We start from the raw sequence: 17,543 nt of genomic DNA, 5'->3' as shown, positions 1-17,543 counted from the left end.
TAAACAGGAAATTTATAAAACTGACCACATTATTGATATTCATGTCAACACCGAAGGATTGACTACTGGGCTGGTGAAACCCTCGGGGACGAAACGTCCACCAGCAGTGGCATCGACCGAGTGGTGTAAATAGTGATCAAAGAAACCAGGATTGAAATTTCGTATTTGCGCTAGACGCACGTTTCGTCTCCAAAAGACTCATCAGTGACGCTCGAATAAAACAAATGTTAAAAAGGCCAAATAAAGTACGAAGTTGAAGAGCATTGAGGACCGAAAATTCCTAAAAGTGTTGCCAAAGACAGCTAAGGTAATCTATTCCTGATGTGAAAAAGCCTTAGTATTTAAAAAATTCAAACAGTTGATTTATAATTATGAATATATCAATGATTACTCAAGTCAATACAGAAGTGCTGACTACTGGGCTGGTGATACAATCGGGGAAATAAATCTCATATAGCAGTGGCATCGAACCAGTGGTTGTAACTAAACTCATCATAGATTACAGGATTGACAGCACACTATATTTTCGCTAGACGCGCGTTTCGTCTACATAAGACGCTCAAATCAAAACAATGTTAAAAAGGCCAAATAAAGCTAAAAACAGTGATCAGATTACAACTTAAAGCGCACTCGTTCTTTGAACTAAGCTATATTCAAATTTTTAGCAAACCATTACAATAGATAATAAGAAAGTATAAGGTGTTACTTGTAACATAATAAGTATCAAATATATATCATATGTATTTTAATTGCAGTATTCAGATCCTGAGGACAATGATGATGAGGTAATTTGTTTTGAAATTAAATAAGTCAAAGTTTTTTCTTTGACAACATTAGCTTGAATTCAATATAGGTAAGACACTAGTTTGTATTAATATTTGCTAAAAATCCAGCTGCAGTTGAAAAAAACATGTTTAATGTTTTAGTCTGTAGCATATTTAAACGCACCGTAAATATTGAAATGCGAATCTTGTGCACTAGAAAAGAGATCTGAATACTGCATTGAATAATCAGCTTACTCCCATTTAGTGACATATTTTCTTTGTATTTGTGGTTGAAAGGATTTTGTTTATTTGCATTCATATAACATCTACTTATCAATTTTCTTTTTAGTTTGTAAAATATTCTTTTGTTTTGTAATGAATTGCTGTCATGTAAATTCGAGGAGATTGAGTCCGATTGACAAAAGAACAACTATCTACAAGTACTAGAGATAAAATGAAGCAAGCAAATCAATATAATAAAAAGAATAGATTAATCGCAACAGATTGGCTTGATGGTACTTTTTAGCCAATATATTGTAAATTTCCTTTTCTGAATTAGACAACTATTATTACTTGTTAGGTTTGATTATTAACATAAGAATAACAACTAGAAGTAAAAAAAGACCCGGTCGCGCTTTTATTCAATAATGAGGTGATAAAAGGATTAACGAAGTAATTTATAGAAAAGTTGATTATATTTCAATTGTAATTTAATCTTAGTAGTATGTTGTATAATTTCAGATTCCGGATTATGACGAAAATTTGAATGAGGTATTATGTTTTCTTGAATTGATTGAATGCATTGTTTTTTAGTTTACGAGTAGAACCACAGTTTGTTTTGGTTACAATCTTATTACAAATTGAATTAATGTTCAGTGTTTTGATCATTTATATAACTATATAGTAACATAGTTGAAATAAAAATCTGGTGTATTTAAATTGGTATGACATTGACATATCACAAATTCTATCAACTAGTGAATAATTTGGCATGGATTTTTTCCACATATTAGTTGCAGAAGAGATATTGGCACCAAACCATGAAATAAAAATTCGCATTAAGGAAAACAATGGAAAATGGACAGATTATGTGTACAAAAAGTAGCTGAAGCCAGACAAACATTGTGTATTAATTATATATCTCTTAGCGTCGTCAATATCAATAGACTCATTATTAGTTAAAAACAAATATACATCAATAGTCATAACAAAACTTCATTAAGTTTTTTTAAATGTAAACTTTACCTGCAAGATGTTCTAACATTTTCATATGATTTTTCTCTCGTTTGTTCCACAGTTTAATTGTTTAGTAAACATTTGAAACAGTCTGAAATTAAATGATTTTAGAAATCAATGAATTCGAATTTGTGAAATAATCTTATATCATGACTTGTTATTTTTGGATTAGTTTTAAGAAACTTACAAAATGTAAGACCAGTCTTTGGTACCAAATAAACTAAATAAGCAATTTTCTAAAAAATGTAATTTGAACATCGCACTATTTTCTCTTATATATAATTACTTACATAAGGATTGGAACTATTAGTCACGAAGCATGTTCTGGACAGCAACTACTTTAACAACCCGTCCGTTGTTATAAAGCAAACCATTTCAAAAGATAATAAGAAAGTGCTGGATGTGCCTTGTCAATTTATTGTTTCCCAGTCTATACAATAAATATTATAATTTCAGAATGCAGATTCTGAGGAAAATGATAACCAGGTAATTTGTTTTGAAAATTGAATAATTCAAAGATTTTGTAGTAAACAACGTTAGTTTAATGAAAGATTAGAAAGACACCAGTTTAAATTTCATTTCAAGTCACAAAAAGATTACACTGCAATTGACTTTACATCGCACTTTTTAAATGATGCTTCATTAAACTTAAAGAAACCATTGCAAAAGATAATAAAAACGTGTTGTGTGTTCCTAGTAACATTATTGTTTATACGATATGTTTTTTAATTTCAGAATTCAGATTATGAGGAAAATGAAAATCAGGTAATTTGTTTTGAAAATTGAATGAATCAAAGATTTTGTAGTTAACAACGGTAATTTTGAATAAAGACTGGAGAGACACCAGTTTGTATTACATTTTGCTTCAATTGGTAGATTTAATGTATAACTTATATTACCTTGTCAAACTTTCGTCGAATTTTAAAGCTTAGGACTAAAGCTTCTCCTTGTTCGGAGATTATTCCAAACAACTTTTAGAATGATTCATCTGTTTCCCCCATTAAGTTATAGACGGACTTGGATTTTGTTCATTAAACATGTTATAATGATATGATTATAACACAATGTTGAAAACTGAAACTCCTAATTTTGACATTCATACCAAGTATGTTGTTTGTCTTGTTCACACAAGATTGTAAATTTAATGGAATTTTTATGCAACTGTCTTACAAGTGTATGGTTTACCTTGCAATAAAACCAGGTAAATGCTCTGTTTTCTGCATAGAAAATGCATGGACAAAGTCAGGAATATAACAGTTGTTATCCAGTAATCCATTCGTTTGGTGTGTCTGGGATTTTGATTTTCCAACTTGATTAGGCACTAATTATATATATATAATGAGATTTGATTTCTTTATTTTTCTGTATTTAACTGAAAAATATAATTTTGGGGTTTAAGATTTGTACACATAACAAATAGTATCAAAATTGATATAAATCTGAACAAGATCGTATATGAAAAAAAGTCAAGAAGAGAGAATACTGCCTTTAACAATGAGCTTAATCCGATAAAGTGACAGAAAAAAGTCTTCCTCCTTCTCTTTGTACTTATGGTTTTCTATCTGCATTCATACCTCATTTTATAATTTTTCATTTGTATCATACCAATTTTTATATCTTTTTTGTAATAAAAATAAATATACCACGTACAATCAAGGAGGGGTGGTATAAGTGCAAAATACACAACTATCTTAAAGATTTAAAATATAAGGATGTCATGCAATTTAACATAATGATAACTAGAGGCTCTAAAGAGCCTGTGTCACTCACCTTGGTCTATGTGAATATTAAACAAAGGAAGCAGATGGATTCATGACAAAATTGTTTTTTGGTGATGGTGATGTGTTTGTACATCTATCGTAGAGTGGTTGTATCGGACACAAATTAAGGCTTAGTAAATAAGAACGTCTGCTTGCAATGATACATGTATTGAACTCTGAAAATCTAACGTCACAACCACGGTGACGTCGTGTACATGGAGAGCGGTAGTGGGAACACCTCATGTGCAATTCTTAACATTCTGGGGGCCCGCAAATGAATTTAATTACAATAAAATGAAAATAAATTATGAAAATTTCACTTTGAATTACTGTCTGAAAACTTTGAATAGCTTTAACTGTCTTTGATCATGAGCACGAATAAAATAAAATTATTTCTGTAATAAAGCACGAACAGTTAACAGTCAATAAAATTATACGATAGTCTAATTTGGTCCACATCTTTATCTTTTCCTTTGCATCGGTCTTCGCTCGTCTGGCGGGCAGTACTTCATCACGGTCCCGCATATTCTTCAGTTGTCAGTTCTAGCGGATATAATAAGTGCGGTTCCTTTTTAAGTCTTTTAATAACATTTTCTTTTCTCCATTTTGAAATCTCTTTGTTTACTGCACTACAAACCATTAAAAGTCTGAAATGGCCTATACCTGTACTCGACTGTACTGATTTTTACTCGACCAGTCTGAATTCGTCTGAGATTTACTTGATAGTACTCGACTGTAGTCTGAACCATACTTAACAGTCTGAATGTGTACTTAACCATTTTATACGAGTCTGAACCGTACTCGACCTAGTCTGAACCGTACTCGACCTAGTCTGAACCATACTCGACCTAGTCTGAACCATACTCGACCAAGTCTTAACCAACCTAGACCTATTCTTTGTATCTATCAACTGAATTTTATCAATTTAGGAATTCTTTTAATAAAAATGAAATTTGAACAGCAACTTGAAATTAAAAATGTATTTCATACAGTATTGAAATTAAAATTTCACAATAATCAATCATAATATAACTTCAACTCAATATTAATCAACACTTACATAATGATGTATATGTATATGTATATTTTCAATATTATTCAAAATTTTATAAATATTTCGGAAGTATTTTATGGTAACTGGACTATTTTCACCATTAACTTAAGCCTAGTATAGATATATGGTGTCAGTTGAGTTCAGGTAATAATGCAGTGAATGTTTTTATTAAGATATATATAAAATAGTATATAAAACAACTTAATAAATTTAAAAAAAAATGAGAGCTTAATTGTTTTGTTTTATTAAACCAAGAATTTAATATAATCATGATAATAGAATTTCCATAGCAATCCTTGATAACCTTTTTAAAAAAGGAAATGTATTCCAAAGTAACAGTAAAAAAATATTTCAATTAATTTAAGTATTTTTTTTTTGTCAAATTAACATGGCATACATAAAGCACTTTAATATGTTCTTATTACCTCAGTACATGTGTGTTTTACAGGTAAAAAGAAAACCCTATTTTCTTAAATTCGTGTATTACTTATCTAGTACATACATGTATATTCGAAAGGCCTTGTTATTTAATTTAAACAGGAAGTTGCAATTTTGAATCAATGTTATTTAGAATTTAATACCTCTGGCCAGGTGTGATCTAATTTATGGGTTTGCCCCCAAGCAGAGGTTATACTTTTTATTTCACCACTAATCAGAAAAACACTTTTATTGATTTATTTAATTTTATCCCTTTTTTATATAAGCTATATATAATTTTTTTTTTATCCTAGTAAATATAATCAGAGATATATTTCTTTTATAAGGTCAATTTTTTATAAATTTTGTTGGCTGTTGTTATATATATATATATATATATACAACTCGTCTAAACATCAACCCAACAATGTTATCTGTAAATTTGCTTTCGCAAATTTTTGGTTCTTCCCTCGCCGGGATTCGAACCCATGCTACTGTGATATCGTGACACCAAATCGCCTGCACTGCAGCCGTCCCGCTCGACCACACGACCACCTGGGCTCTAAAAAAAAGAGCTTTCGCTGGCATATATATATATGTTAAAAAGAAATTTATTTTAACAGTTTTTTTGGTCTAGTATGGTTCAGACTGGTCGAGTATTGTTCAGACCTTTGGTAAAGTATGGTTTAGACTGGAAAAATAGGTCAAGTACATGTCGAGAATGGGTTAAGACTGTTTCAGACTGGTCGAGTAATAGTTCAGACTATTTTCAACGGCAAAGATAAGGGTCAAGTACGATTCAGTACAGTCAAGTATGGTTCAGACTGGGGTCGAGTAATGTCAAGTAAAAGTCAGACCAATTCAGTCTGGTCGAGTAAAAATCAGTACAGTCGAGTACAGATATAGGCCATTTCAGACTTTAATGGTCTGTAGTGCTGGTGAAGGTGTGTGATCATCTTTCCGGGATAAAGTATCGAAATGTCTGTTGTCATGGTTACTTATACATGTTTTCTGATATGAATCTAATACTTGAAATATTTTCTTTCGCCCTGCCCTCTCGTCAATATGTTCAATACCAAATGATTCTGTCTTCCGTAACTTCTCCGGGTTGCACTCTTCTGTCTTTTGTGATATCCCTACATTCATTGTAGCTGTTTGCTGGTTACTGTAGCTTGGTGTACCGTGAAGTGGTCTTGATAATAAATATCCAATTCTTGATTTCACGGCAGTAGGTCCCTTGCCTCTAATGACATGTTTTTCTACAACTGACCAATAATAGTCAGCTCCTACGAGTACTGAGATGTGAAAATTATCATTCGCGGTAACTGGATGAGCGAGTTCTATTCCTGATAAATACGGCAATTTTGCGGCTTTACGGATGTACGTTTTGAGCGGTGCGGCGATTTCAGGTACGATCAATACTCTGATTGGCAATTGTCATCTGTTAGCAAATAAATAATACTAGTTTTTAAGTGTCTAATTGTTGTACTTTCTGAACTGTCCCCAAATCCGGATAAGTTTAAAGTCTCTGTGCCAGTTATTGATAACTGTAATTTAGCGGCTAGGTCTTTTGTGATGAACGATCTCTGTGCTCCTTCGTCAAAAAGAATGTTGGCATCTGAATAGTGTCGTCCCGATCTTACAGGATTAATTGCAGTTTTGAGCAAAACATTTGTGTCTGCCTGTGAATGTGAAATTGTGTCCGGTTCCTTCGCGTTGTGTTGTATGGTACTTACGTTTACACTGTCTTGATATTCAACAACTTTGGTACAGTTTACCGAGGCGTGTGATTCGTGACAATAATCGCACTGTTTAGATTTGAAGTTAGTGTTTTGGTGATTCTTATTTTGGTGGTTGTGACTTGATTGTCGATTTCGCAGTATTGTGTTCGTCAAAAATGCTGCAGTAGCGGTAGGATTTTCATGACTGTCTGTTGAGTTACCGGCTTCCATGATATTTATTTCATTAAATATGCCTTTTCGTAAGTCTGCCAAGCGTATGTTTGTGGACCCAAATTCTCTTGCAAGGTTTTTTCGAATTTCCCCTGGTCGTTTGTTCAATATTATTTGTACTAACAGCGCTCCGTATGATTCATCAGTTTGTCCTAGTGATTCTAAACCTCTTATGTAAATTTAATGTTGTCATAAAAATGTCGGAGGTTGAAAAGTGTTTACCTAGGCTACGTAATATCAATAAGTTCCTGCATATACCTCTGTGTAATTTTATGTTGCTGACCATATCTTTCTTGTAATAGGGAAATTGCCTTTTCATAGTTTGCATTAGTGAGCGCAAAACCTGTCACTGATTTTAGAGCTTCATCGTGAAGTAACGATTTCAAATAATTGGATTTTTGGACGTTGCTTAAGGTTGGGTTCGTATGCACGACTGTCTCAAAAAAAGAGGGACGAAAGATACCAAAGGGACAGTCAAACTCATAAATCTAAAACAAACTGACAACGCCATGGCTAAAAATGAAAAAGACAAACAGAAAAACAATAGTACACATGACACAACATAGAAAACTAAAGAATAAACAACACGAACCCCACCAAAAACTAGGGGTGATCTCAGGTGCTCCGGAAGGGTAAGCAGATCCTGCTCCACATGTGGCACCCGTCGTGTTGTTTATGTGATTACAAATCCGGTAAATAGTCTAATTCGGTAGGTCACATTCATGAAAGGGAGGGGGTCCCAAAATGTCTGCCATTGAAGTATATCTCCATCGAAAGTAGGAAGATTCAACTTGGGTGGTTTGTTGTAGTCACTAGTTGAGCTAAAGGATGGGCGAAAATCTGACAAACGGTAATTTGAGTTGTTCTGGTGTTCTGTATATGAAGAGTTTATAGTATGAACGGGTTGAGTAGTTTCTATGCGTGGAGTAAAACTTTCTGCGTGTGTATTCAACGATGTAGTTTTGACTAAGATAAATTTGTTGACTTGACGAATTTTACCTTCTAAGTTAAATGCATACTCATCTGCTTCAACGATCTCTGTTTCAATATCTCCGTCGTCCAGTTCCTGTACTATGTCCTCATCTAACTTGCGTAATATTTCTTGCTTCCGTTTCAGACTATCCAATATGTTTGACAAATCCTCCGTGTCCACGGTTCCATCTTCTTCTTGTTGAACGTCTTCAAATTTCTTTATCAGTCTGGAAACTGCACTTCTATGTCCTGCTCGTATCGAACATAGCTTCAGATTCATCCTGGTCACGGTACCAATATCGTAGAGTGGTTGTATCGGACACAATTTAAGGCTTAGTAAATAAGAACGTCTGCTTGCAATGATACATGTATTGAACTCTGAACATCTAACGTCACAACCACGGTGACGTCGTGTACATGGAGAGTGGTAGCGGGAACACCTCATATGCAATTCTTAAAATATAAGGATGTCATGCAATTTAACATAATGATAACTAAAGGCTCTAAAGAGCCTGTGTCGCTCACCTTGGTCTATGTGAATATTTAACAAAGGAAGCAGATGGATTCATGACAAAATTGTTTTTTGGTGATGGTGATGTGTTTGTACATCTTACTTTACTGAACATTCTTGCTGCTTACAATTATCTCTATCTATAATGAACTTGGCCCAGTAGTTTCAGTGGAAAATGTTATTAAAATTTTACAAATTTTATGAAAAATTGTTAAAAATTGACTATAAAGGACAATAACTCCTTAAGGGGTCAATTGACCATTTCGGTCATCTGGACTTATTTGTAAATCTTACTTTGCTAAATATTATTGCTGTTTACAGTTTATCTCTATCTATAAAAATATTCAAGATAATAACCAAAAACAGCAAAATTTCCTTAAAATTACCAATTCAGGGGCAGCAACCCAACAAAGGGTTGTCCGATTCATCTGAAAATGTCAGGGCAGATAGATCTTGACCTGATAAACAATTTTACCCCCCATGTAAGATTTGCTCTAAATGCTATGGTTTTTTAGTTATAAGCCAAAAACTGCATTCTATCCCTATGTTCTATATTTAGCCATGGCGGCCATCTTGGTTGGTTGGCCGGGTCAACGGACACATTTTTTGAACTATATACCCCAAAAATGATTGTGGCCAAGTTTGGATTAATTTGGCCAAGTAGTTTCAGAGGAGAAGATTTTTGTAACAGATTACTAAGATTTACGAAAAATGGTTAAAAATGGACTAAAAAGGACAATAACTCCTTAAGGGGTCAACTGACCATTTCGGTAAAGTTGACTTATTTGTAAATCTTACTTTACTGAACATTATTGCTCTTTACAGTTTATCTCTATCTATAATCATATTCAACATAATAACCAAAAACAGTAAAATTTCCTTAATATTACCAATTTAGGGGCAGCAACCCAACAACGGGTTGTCCGATTCATCTGAAAATTTCCGGGCAGATAGATCTTGACCTGATAAAAATTTTTACTTCGTGTCAGATTTGCTCTAAATGCTTTGGTATTTGAGTTATAAGCCAAAAACTGCATTTTATCCCTATGTTCTATTTTTAGCCATGGCGGCCATCTTGATTGGTTGTCCAGGTCACCGGACACATTTTTTAAAACTAAATACCCAAATGATGATTGTGGCCAAGTTTGGTTAAATTTGGACCAGTAGTTTCAGAGGAGAGGGTTTTTGTAAAAGTTAACGACGACGGACGACGACGACGGACGACGGACGACGGACGCAAAGTGATGGGAAAAGCTCACTTGGCCCTTTGGGCCAGGTGAGCTAAAAAAGTAGATAAGTCACAAAACATTGACATACCGGAATTTTTACTCAACTAAATTGTCAATTTTTTCTTCTGATTTTGATAAATATTATTTCCGGCTATGTATTATTATTTACAATAGATAACATCTAGAGTTCACAAAAAAATCGAATAGATAGGAATTGCCTTTACAACTCGGCCATGTCTTGAACATGATGTCATAAAAACATTGATTACTCTACAATTTATAGCGCACTCGTTCTTTCAACTAAGCTATATTCAAACTTTTAGCAAACCATAGCAATAGATAATAAGAAAGGATTAGGTGTTGCTTGTAACATCATTAGTACAGAGTATATTTGATATGTATTTTGATTGCAGTATTCAGATCCTGAGGAAAATGATGTTGAGGTAATTTGTTTTAATTAAATGAGTCTTAGTTGTGTATTGGACAACGTGAACTTGAACTTAAGATAGGTAAGAAACTAGTTTGTATTAAAAATGAGGGAGGAAAGATACCAGAGGGAGAGTCCAACTCATAGATTGAAAATAAACTGACAACGCCATAGCTAAACATAAAAAGACAAACAGACAAATAATAGTACATACGACACAATATAGAAAACTAAAGACTAAGCAACACGAACCCCACCTAAATTTGGGGTGATTTCATGTGTTCCAGAATGGTAATCATTAATATTTGCACATAATTCACCTGCAGTTGAAATAAATGTTAAATGTTTTAGTCTGTAACAAATTATAATGCACAGTAACTGTTGACATGCGAATCTGGTGCACTAGAAAAGAAAATTGAATACTGCATTGAACAATGAGCTGAATCCCATACTTTTCTTTTTTGGTAAGGAATTGCTATCATGTAAATTAAGGAAGATTGGGTATGATTTCCAAAAGAACAACTTACTACAAATGTAAATGTACTAGAGTTAAAATGAAGTGAGCAATTCAACAGAAAAAAAAGTAGATTAATCGCAACAGATTGGCTTGATAGTACTTTTGAACTAGTATCTTGTAAATTTCCTTTTCTGAATTAGATAACTATTATTACTTGTTCGGTTTGAATATTAACATAAGAATTACAACTAGAGGTAAAAAAAAAGCCCCCTCCGTGCTTTTATTCAATAATTAAATAATAGAATGTTTAGAGAATTCATTTATAGAAGAAAAGGAATTTGTAAAATGTTGATTGTATTTCAATTGTAATTTATTCTTAATAATAAGTTGTATAATTTCAGATTTCAGATTATGACGAAAATTTGAATGAGGTATTATGTTTTCTTGAATTGATTCAATGCATTGTTTTGTAGTTTACGAGTAGTACCGCAGTTTGTTTTGGTAACAATCTTATTACAAATTGAATTAATGTTCAGTGTTTTGATCACTTATATAACTTAAGTAACATAGTTGAAATACACATCTGGTGCATTTAAATTGTGATGACATTTATATGTCACAAATTCTGTTAACTAGGGAATTTGTCATGTTTTTTTCACATATTCAGTTGCAGAAGAGATATTGGCACCAAACCATGAAATAAAAATTCACATTAATGAACAAAATGAAAAATGGACAGATTATGTGTACAAAAAGTAGCTGAAGCCAGATATACATTGTGTATTAATTATGTATTCTCTTAGCGCCGTCAATATCAATAGGCTCCGTCTCAGTTAAAAAAAAATATGCACCAATAACCATTACAAAGCTTCATTCGGTTCTTTTAAATGTAAACTTTAGCTGCAAGATGTTCTAACATTTTCATGGTTTTTTTCTCTCTCGTTTGTTCCACAGTTTAATTGTTTGGTAAACATTTGAAACAGTCTGAAATAATTCATTTTAGAGATCAATGAATTCGAATTTGTGACATAATCTTATATCATAGATATAGGAAGATGTGGTGTGAGTGCCAATGAGACAACTCTCCATACAAATAACAATTTAAAAAGTAAACCATTATAGGTTAAAGTACGGCCTTCAACACGGAGCCTTAGCTCACACCGAACAACAAGCTATAAAGGGCCCCAAAATTACTAGTGTAAAACCATTCAAACGGGAAAACCAACGGTCTAATCTATATAAACAAAACGAGAAACGAGAAACACGTATATATTACATAAACAAACGACAACTACTGTACATCAGATTCCTGACTTAGGACAGGTGCAAACATTTGCAGCGGGATTAAACGTTTTAATGGATCCAAACCTTCTCCCTTTTTCTGAAACAATAGCATAACATCACAACAAAGAAAAACATACGATAAAATATCAATTGGCAGACTTAACTCAATCAAAAAACGTATGATTAAACAATGAACGAATAAATTTGATCTGCGATATCTGAATACAAATGCACAGTTAATTAAATATTAGAGACAAACATTCATGACCAAAAAGCTAACAAACAAATTCAAAAACAGGATATGACTGAGAAATATTTAACCAATCAATGTTCACTTTAGAAAAAAAACCCGGTTTTTTTATAATCTTGAAGTTTATACAAATGTTGTAAGAATAAGTGAAAAATTGAAGATATTACAAATAATCAAAGCTGGTGTACAGACAAGATCCGTATAAATAAAAAATAACAAAAAAGCATTATAAACAGTATCAACAGGTCGAATTAACAAGAAAATACGATTTGAGAGTACTCGCAGTTACTGACAGCTAGTTAAAAGCCAAAACCAATTAATAATAAAAAATCATGTATCAGAGACTAAAATCGACTAAAACACATCACAGGGATTTAGTATTTTAACGTCATTAATAGTCAAAGAAGACATGACTTGTGCAATGCCAAAAATAAATGTATCGACAGGTAGTAGTATAGTGAAGAGCGACTTCTATAGAAATAAAAGTTAACGTGTCTGTGTCTCTATACATCTCGCCTCAAAAGATAATGAAATTTAGTTATGTTTTAATTTGCTAATGACAATATCAATATTAGTGCCAATGTGAACTATATTCAGAGATCTTATTACAATATTGGTACGATAACCCTTACTTATAAGTTTGTTTAAAGGTTCGATGAGTTTACAAGGATCACATAGTGATTTCCTCGCTTTAAGTACAATATTACCATAAAATTTAGGATGTGAAATACCATTTTTAATAAGCTTTCTACAGGTATAGCCAAATTTACTAATCAAATCTTTGTATCTATGAAAGAATTTAGTAAAAGGTTTAAGTAATTTATGGTATCGAAATCCCTGACACAACAATTTACCAGTGATGCATTGATTACGTTCGTTAAAATCTATGACATCAGAACACACACGGGCAAACCGAACGAGTTGCGATATATAAACACCGTATGATGGAGCCAAAGGCACATCGCCGTCTAAAAAAGGAAAATTAACAATAGGAAATGAAAAATCGTCTCTTTTGTCGTAAATTTTAGTGTGAAGTTTCCCGTTTGAAATTGAAATGTCTAAATCTAGAAAAGGACAACTGCTGCTGTTTATGTTAGATTTAGTTAAAGTAAGTTCGTTTGGGTAAATTTCTGAAGTATATTTAGAGAACTCTGGATTATTCAACGAAAAAATATCATCCAGATAACGGTAGGTATTTTTAAATGTATCAACCAAATGTAACAATGATGGGTCTTTACTGAGTTTGGTCATAAACTGAGATTCATAGCAATATAGAAATAAATCTGCTATTAAAGGGGCACAGTTGGTGCCCATAGGAATACCTACTACCTGACGATACACTTTATCGCCGAAACGTACATAAATGTTATCAAGCAGAAAGTTTAAAGCTTCAATCATATCCTCACATTTCCAGTAAGTGTATCTAGCATACTTTCCCTTTTCGTTACAGAAAAAGGCCTTAAACGAGTTACAGCAAATAAAATTACAATGAGATTTTTCGAAAGACCATTTTATCAAATACAAAAACTTTTTCTTTATAAGATTGTGTGGAAGTGTAGTGTACAGAGTAGAAAAATCATACCTGTCAACAGAATTGTAAGGACCATTGAAAGCATGTATTTTATCTAAAACCTCTAAAGAATTTTTAACACTCCAAAAATAATTAATACCATTATTTTCATAAGCTTTATTACAAAAGTTAATAACCAGTTCTTTGATAGTAGTAAGGGAGGTGGTTAGAAGCACTGATAGATTAGTAGTAGAACACTTACTGGAAGCGGAGATGAAACGGAATTTAAATGGTTTTTTGTGTAATTTCGGTAACCAGTACATGGTAGGGACTTTCAAATGTTCGGAAGATGCTTTAAGCTGGGCAGTGGCAGTGGTATGCTTGTTAACGATTTGACTCTCTGTGGTGCGCACTGACCTGAATGTAGAGGAATTGATAATTTCGTTTTGAAGAACTTTCGTGTAGTATATGCGTCACACCACCACTACATTATTTGCTGCCTTGTCTGCCGGTACGAACACAAACCGCTCTGCGAGTACCTTGAGTTTGTTTTTTATTCTAGAAATGGGTATATCATGGTTCCTATTATTAATTTCAGAATTGTTTTCTAAATGAGATATTCGAATATCAACCGTATTCATAATTTTATTCAAATAACTGTCTAAAGATTTTTTATCGGATTTTTCACCTTTGCACCAATTTTTACAATAGGCAGACAGAGCGTCTTTAATGACCTGACGACACTGTTTCCAATCTATTGTAGATGGAGGACGGTATTTCGGTCCTTTCTTTAGAAAAGTTATGACTTCACGGTCATCGACGATGTTGAGGTCTCCTGTGATAACATGACCATAGGGAACATATTTAAAACTAGATGTTTCGCAATCTCAAGTGGAAGGAACATTATTTTCTATATTGACGTCTGTTGTAATTGACGTATAATTGAAAATCAAATTTCTGCTTGGTTTTTTATAAGAATACGAAATAATGGGTTGTTCTATATTATCAAAATATGGAGGTATTAAGCTATAGACAGAAGAGTCATTGAATATGCTAGACAAATTAATAAAATCAATACCTCTATTTATATATTTTAATTTGAGAAATGACTTGTTATCATTAGATAAGTTTTGGTAAATATAAAAAATGTTAGACCAGTCTTTGTTACCAAATAAACTTGATAAGCAATTTTCTTAAAAATGTAATTTGAACATCGCCCCTTTTTTTCTCATATATAATTACTTACACGAGGATTAGAACTATAAGTCCAGTAGCATGTACTGGACAGTTATTACTTTTACAACCCGTCCGTTGTTAACCAAGTCATTTCAAAAGATAATAATAAAGTGTTGGATGTGTCTTGTAAATTTATTTTTCCCAGTCTATACAATAAATATTATATTTTCAGAATGCAGATTCTGATGAAAATGATAATCAAGTAATTTGTTTTTTTAAATTGAATTAGTCAAAGATTTATTTTGTAGTAAACAACAAGTTTAATGGAAGATTATAAAGCCACCAGTTTAAATTACATTTTACTAAAACTTAAGGTCACAAAATGATTACACTGCAATTGACCTTACAGCGCACATTTAAATGATGCTACATTAAAACTTAAGGAAACTATTGCAAAAGATAAAAAGAAAGTGTTGTGTGTTCCTTGTAAAGTTATTGTTTATACGATATATTTTATAATTTCAGAATGCAGATTCGGAGGAAAATGATAATCAGGTAATTTGTTTTGATAATTGAATAAGTCAAAGATCTTGTAATTAACAACATTAGATTTGAATTTAGACTAGAATAACCCCAGTTTGTATTACATTCTGCTACAATTGGTACATTAATGTATAACTTAAATAACCTTGTCAAACTTTCGTCGAATTTTAAAAGCTTAAAACTTAAGCTCCTCCTTGTTCTGAGATTATCCCAAACAACTTTTGGAATGATTCCCTCATAAAGTTAAAGACGGACATGGATTTTTTCAGTAAACATTTTATAATGAATCAGATTATAACACATTGTTTAAAACTAAAACCTCTAATTTTGACATTCATACCTATTGTGTTGTTTGTTTTGTTCACACACTATTGTCAATTTAATTGAATTTATATGCAACTGTCTTACAAGTTTAAGTTTACCTTGCAATAAAACCAGATAGCATGTAAAATCAAGGAGAGATGGTATGAGTGCCAAATATACAACTATCTACAAGATTTAAAATATTAGAATAGCATGCAATTTAACATAACGATACAAAGACAATAACAATCAAAACAAGGAGTAAACAAACACTCACAAAACCAAAAGACATTTACATCAACAGTTATAAATAAGAAATAAGAAACAACACGAACTCCACTAAAAACCGAGACTGAAATCAGGTGCTCCGGAAGGGTAAGCATTTCCTGCACCGTATACGGCACCCGTCGTTTTATTTCTTTGTTCAGTTCGATAATGATGGAAGTTCATTATGACTGAGGAAGAATATCAGATATGATTTCCGAAACAGTTTTGTCATTATTGTATTTTGTACATAACTAAATTGGTAATTTCTTTTTCTGATTTTGATAAATATTATTTCCGGCTATCTATCATTATTTACAATGGATTACTACTAGAATTCACACAAAAACATCGAATAGATAGGAAAGACCTTTACAACTCGTCCATGTCTTGAACAGGATATCATAAAAACATTGATTACACTAAAACTTACAACGCACTCGTTCTTTCAACTAAGCTATATTCAAACTTTTGGCAAACCATTGTAATAGATAATAAGAAAGTATTAGGTGTTGCTTGTAACATCATTAGTACCGAGTATATTTGATATGTATTTTAATTGCAGTATTCAGAACCTGAGGAAAATGATGTTGAGGTAATTTGTTTTAATTAAATGAGTCTTAGTTGTGTAATTGACGACGTTAGCTTGAATTTAAGATAGGTAAGACACTAGTTTGTATTAATATTTGCAAAAAATCTAGCAGCAGTTGAATTTAATGTTAAATGTTTTAGTTTGTTGCATTTTAAAATGCACAGTAACTGTTGAAATACGAATATGTTGGTGCACTAGAAAAGAGAATTGAATACTGCATTGAACAATAAGCAGAATCCCATACTTATCTTTTCTGTAATGAACTGCTGTCATGTAAATTCGAGGAGATTGGGTATGATTTCCAAAAGAACAACTATGGAGAGATGGTATGAGTGCTAAATATACAACTATCTACATGATTTAAAATATTAGAATAGCATGCAATTTAACATAACGATACAAAGACCATAACAATCAAAACAAGGAGTAAACAAACACTCACAAAACCAAAAGACATTTACATCAACAGTTATAAATAAGAAATAAGAAACAACGCGAACTCCACTCAAAACCGAGACTGAAATCAGGTGCTACGGAAGGGTAAGCATTTCCTGCACCGTATACGGCACCCGTCGTTTTATTGCTTTGTTCAGTTCCATAATGATGGAAGTTCATTATGACTGAGGAAGAATATCAGATATGATTTCTGAGACACTTTTGTCATTATTGCCAAACAGCTCATGATAGCGACCGTAAAATTTCTTGAGTGATGACCTTAAATTGATTGATTTATAGCCCTGTCTTAGCAACTTTCGAAAAGCAGTATTCCTCGTTCAAAAAAATCAACGTACTTTGAGCTCGCTCTAGAGTAACGTATCAATTGAGACACAAATACTCCATAT

General features: G+C 32.5%; 1 protein-coding gene across 14 annotated transcripts in view; it reads left to right on the top strand.

Moving 5' to 3' along the window:
- The window catches only part of LOC139524664 (uncharacterized), a 71,431-nt gene that overhangs the window by 5,909 nt on the left and 47,979 nt on the right, over positions 1 to 17,543 (top strand). For 10 of the 14 annotated variants that reach the window (XM_071319644.1, XM_071319654.1, XM_071319653.1 and 7 more), the window contains exons 4-11: positions 756 to 785; positions 1,506 to 1,535; positions 2,457 to 2,486; positions 2,736 to 2,765; positions 10,309 to 10,338; positions 11,181 to 11,210; positions 15,525 to 15,554; positions 16,675 to 16,704. In XM_071319644.1, coding sequence (XP_071175745.1) covers positions 756 to 785; positions 1,506 to 1,535; positions 2,457 to 2,486; positions 2,736 to 2,765; positions 10,309 to 10,338; positions 11,181 to 11,210; positions 15,525 to 15,554; positions 16,675 to 16,704 — 240 coding nt within the window. The remainder of the gene's footprint in view (positions 1 to 755; positions 786 to 1,505; positions 1,536 to 2,456; positions 2,487 to 2,735; positions 2,766 to 10,308; positions 10,339 to 11,180; positions 11,211 to 15,524; positions 15,555 to 16,674; positions 16,705 to 17,543) is intronic. The other 4 variants (XM_071319657.1, XM_071319655.1, XM_071319648.1 and 1 more) reach the window with 2 other exon arrangements.

The sequence above is a fragment of the Mytilus edulis genome, chromosome 5 (assembly GCF_963676685.1).
Source record: "Mytilus edulis chromosome 5, xbMytEdul2.2, whole genome shotgun sequence".
Classification (NCBI taxonomy): domain Eukaryota; kingdom Metazoa; phylum Mollusca; class Bivalvia; order Mytilida; family Mytilidae; genus Mytilus; species Mytilus edulis.
The sequence above is the reverse complement of the archived record's forward strand: the minus strand, read 5'-3'. Positions and strand labels throughout refer to the sequence as shown.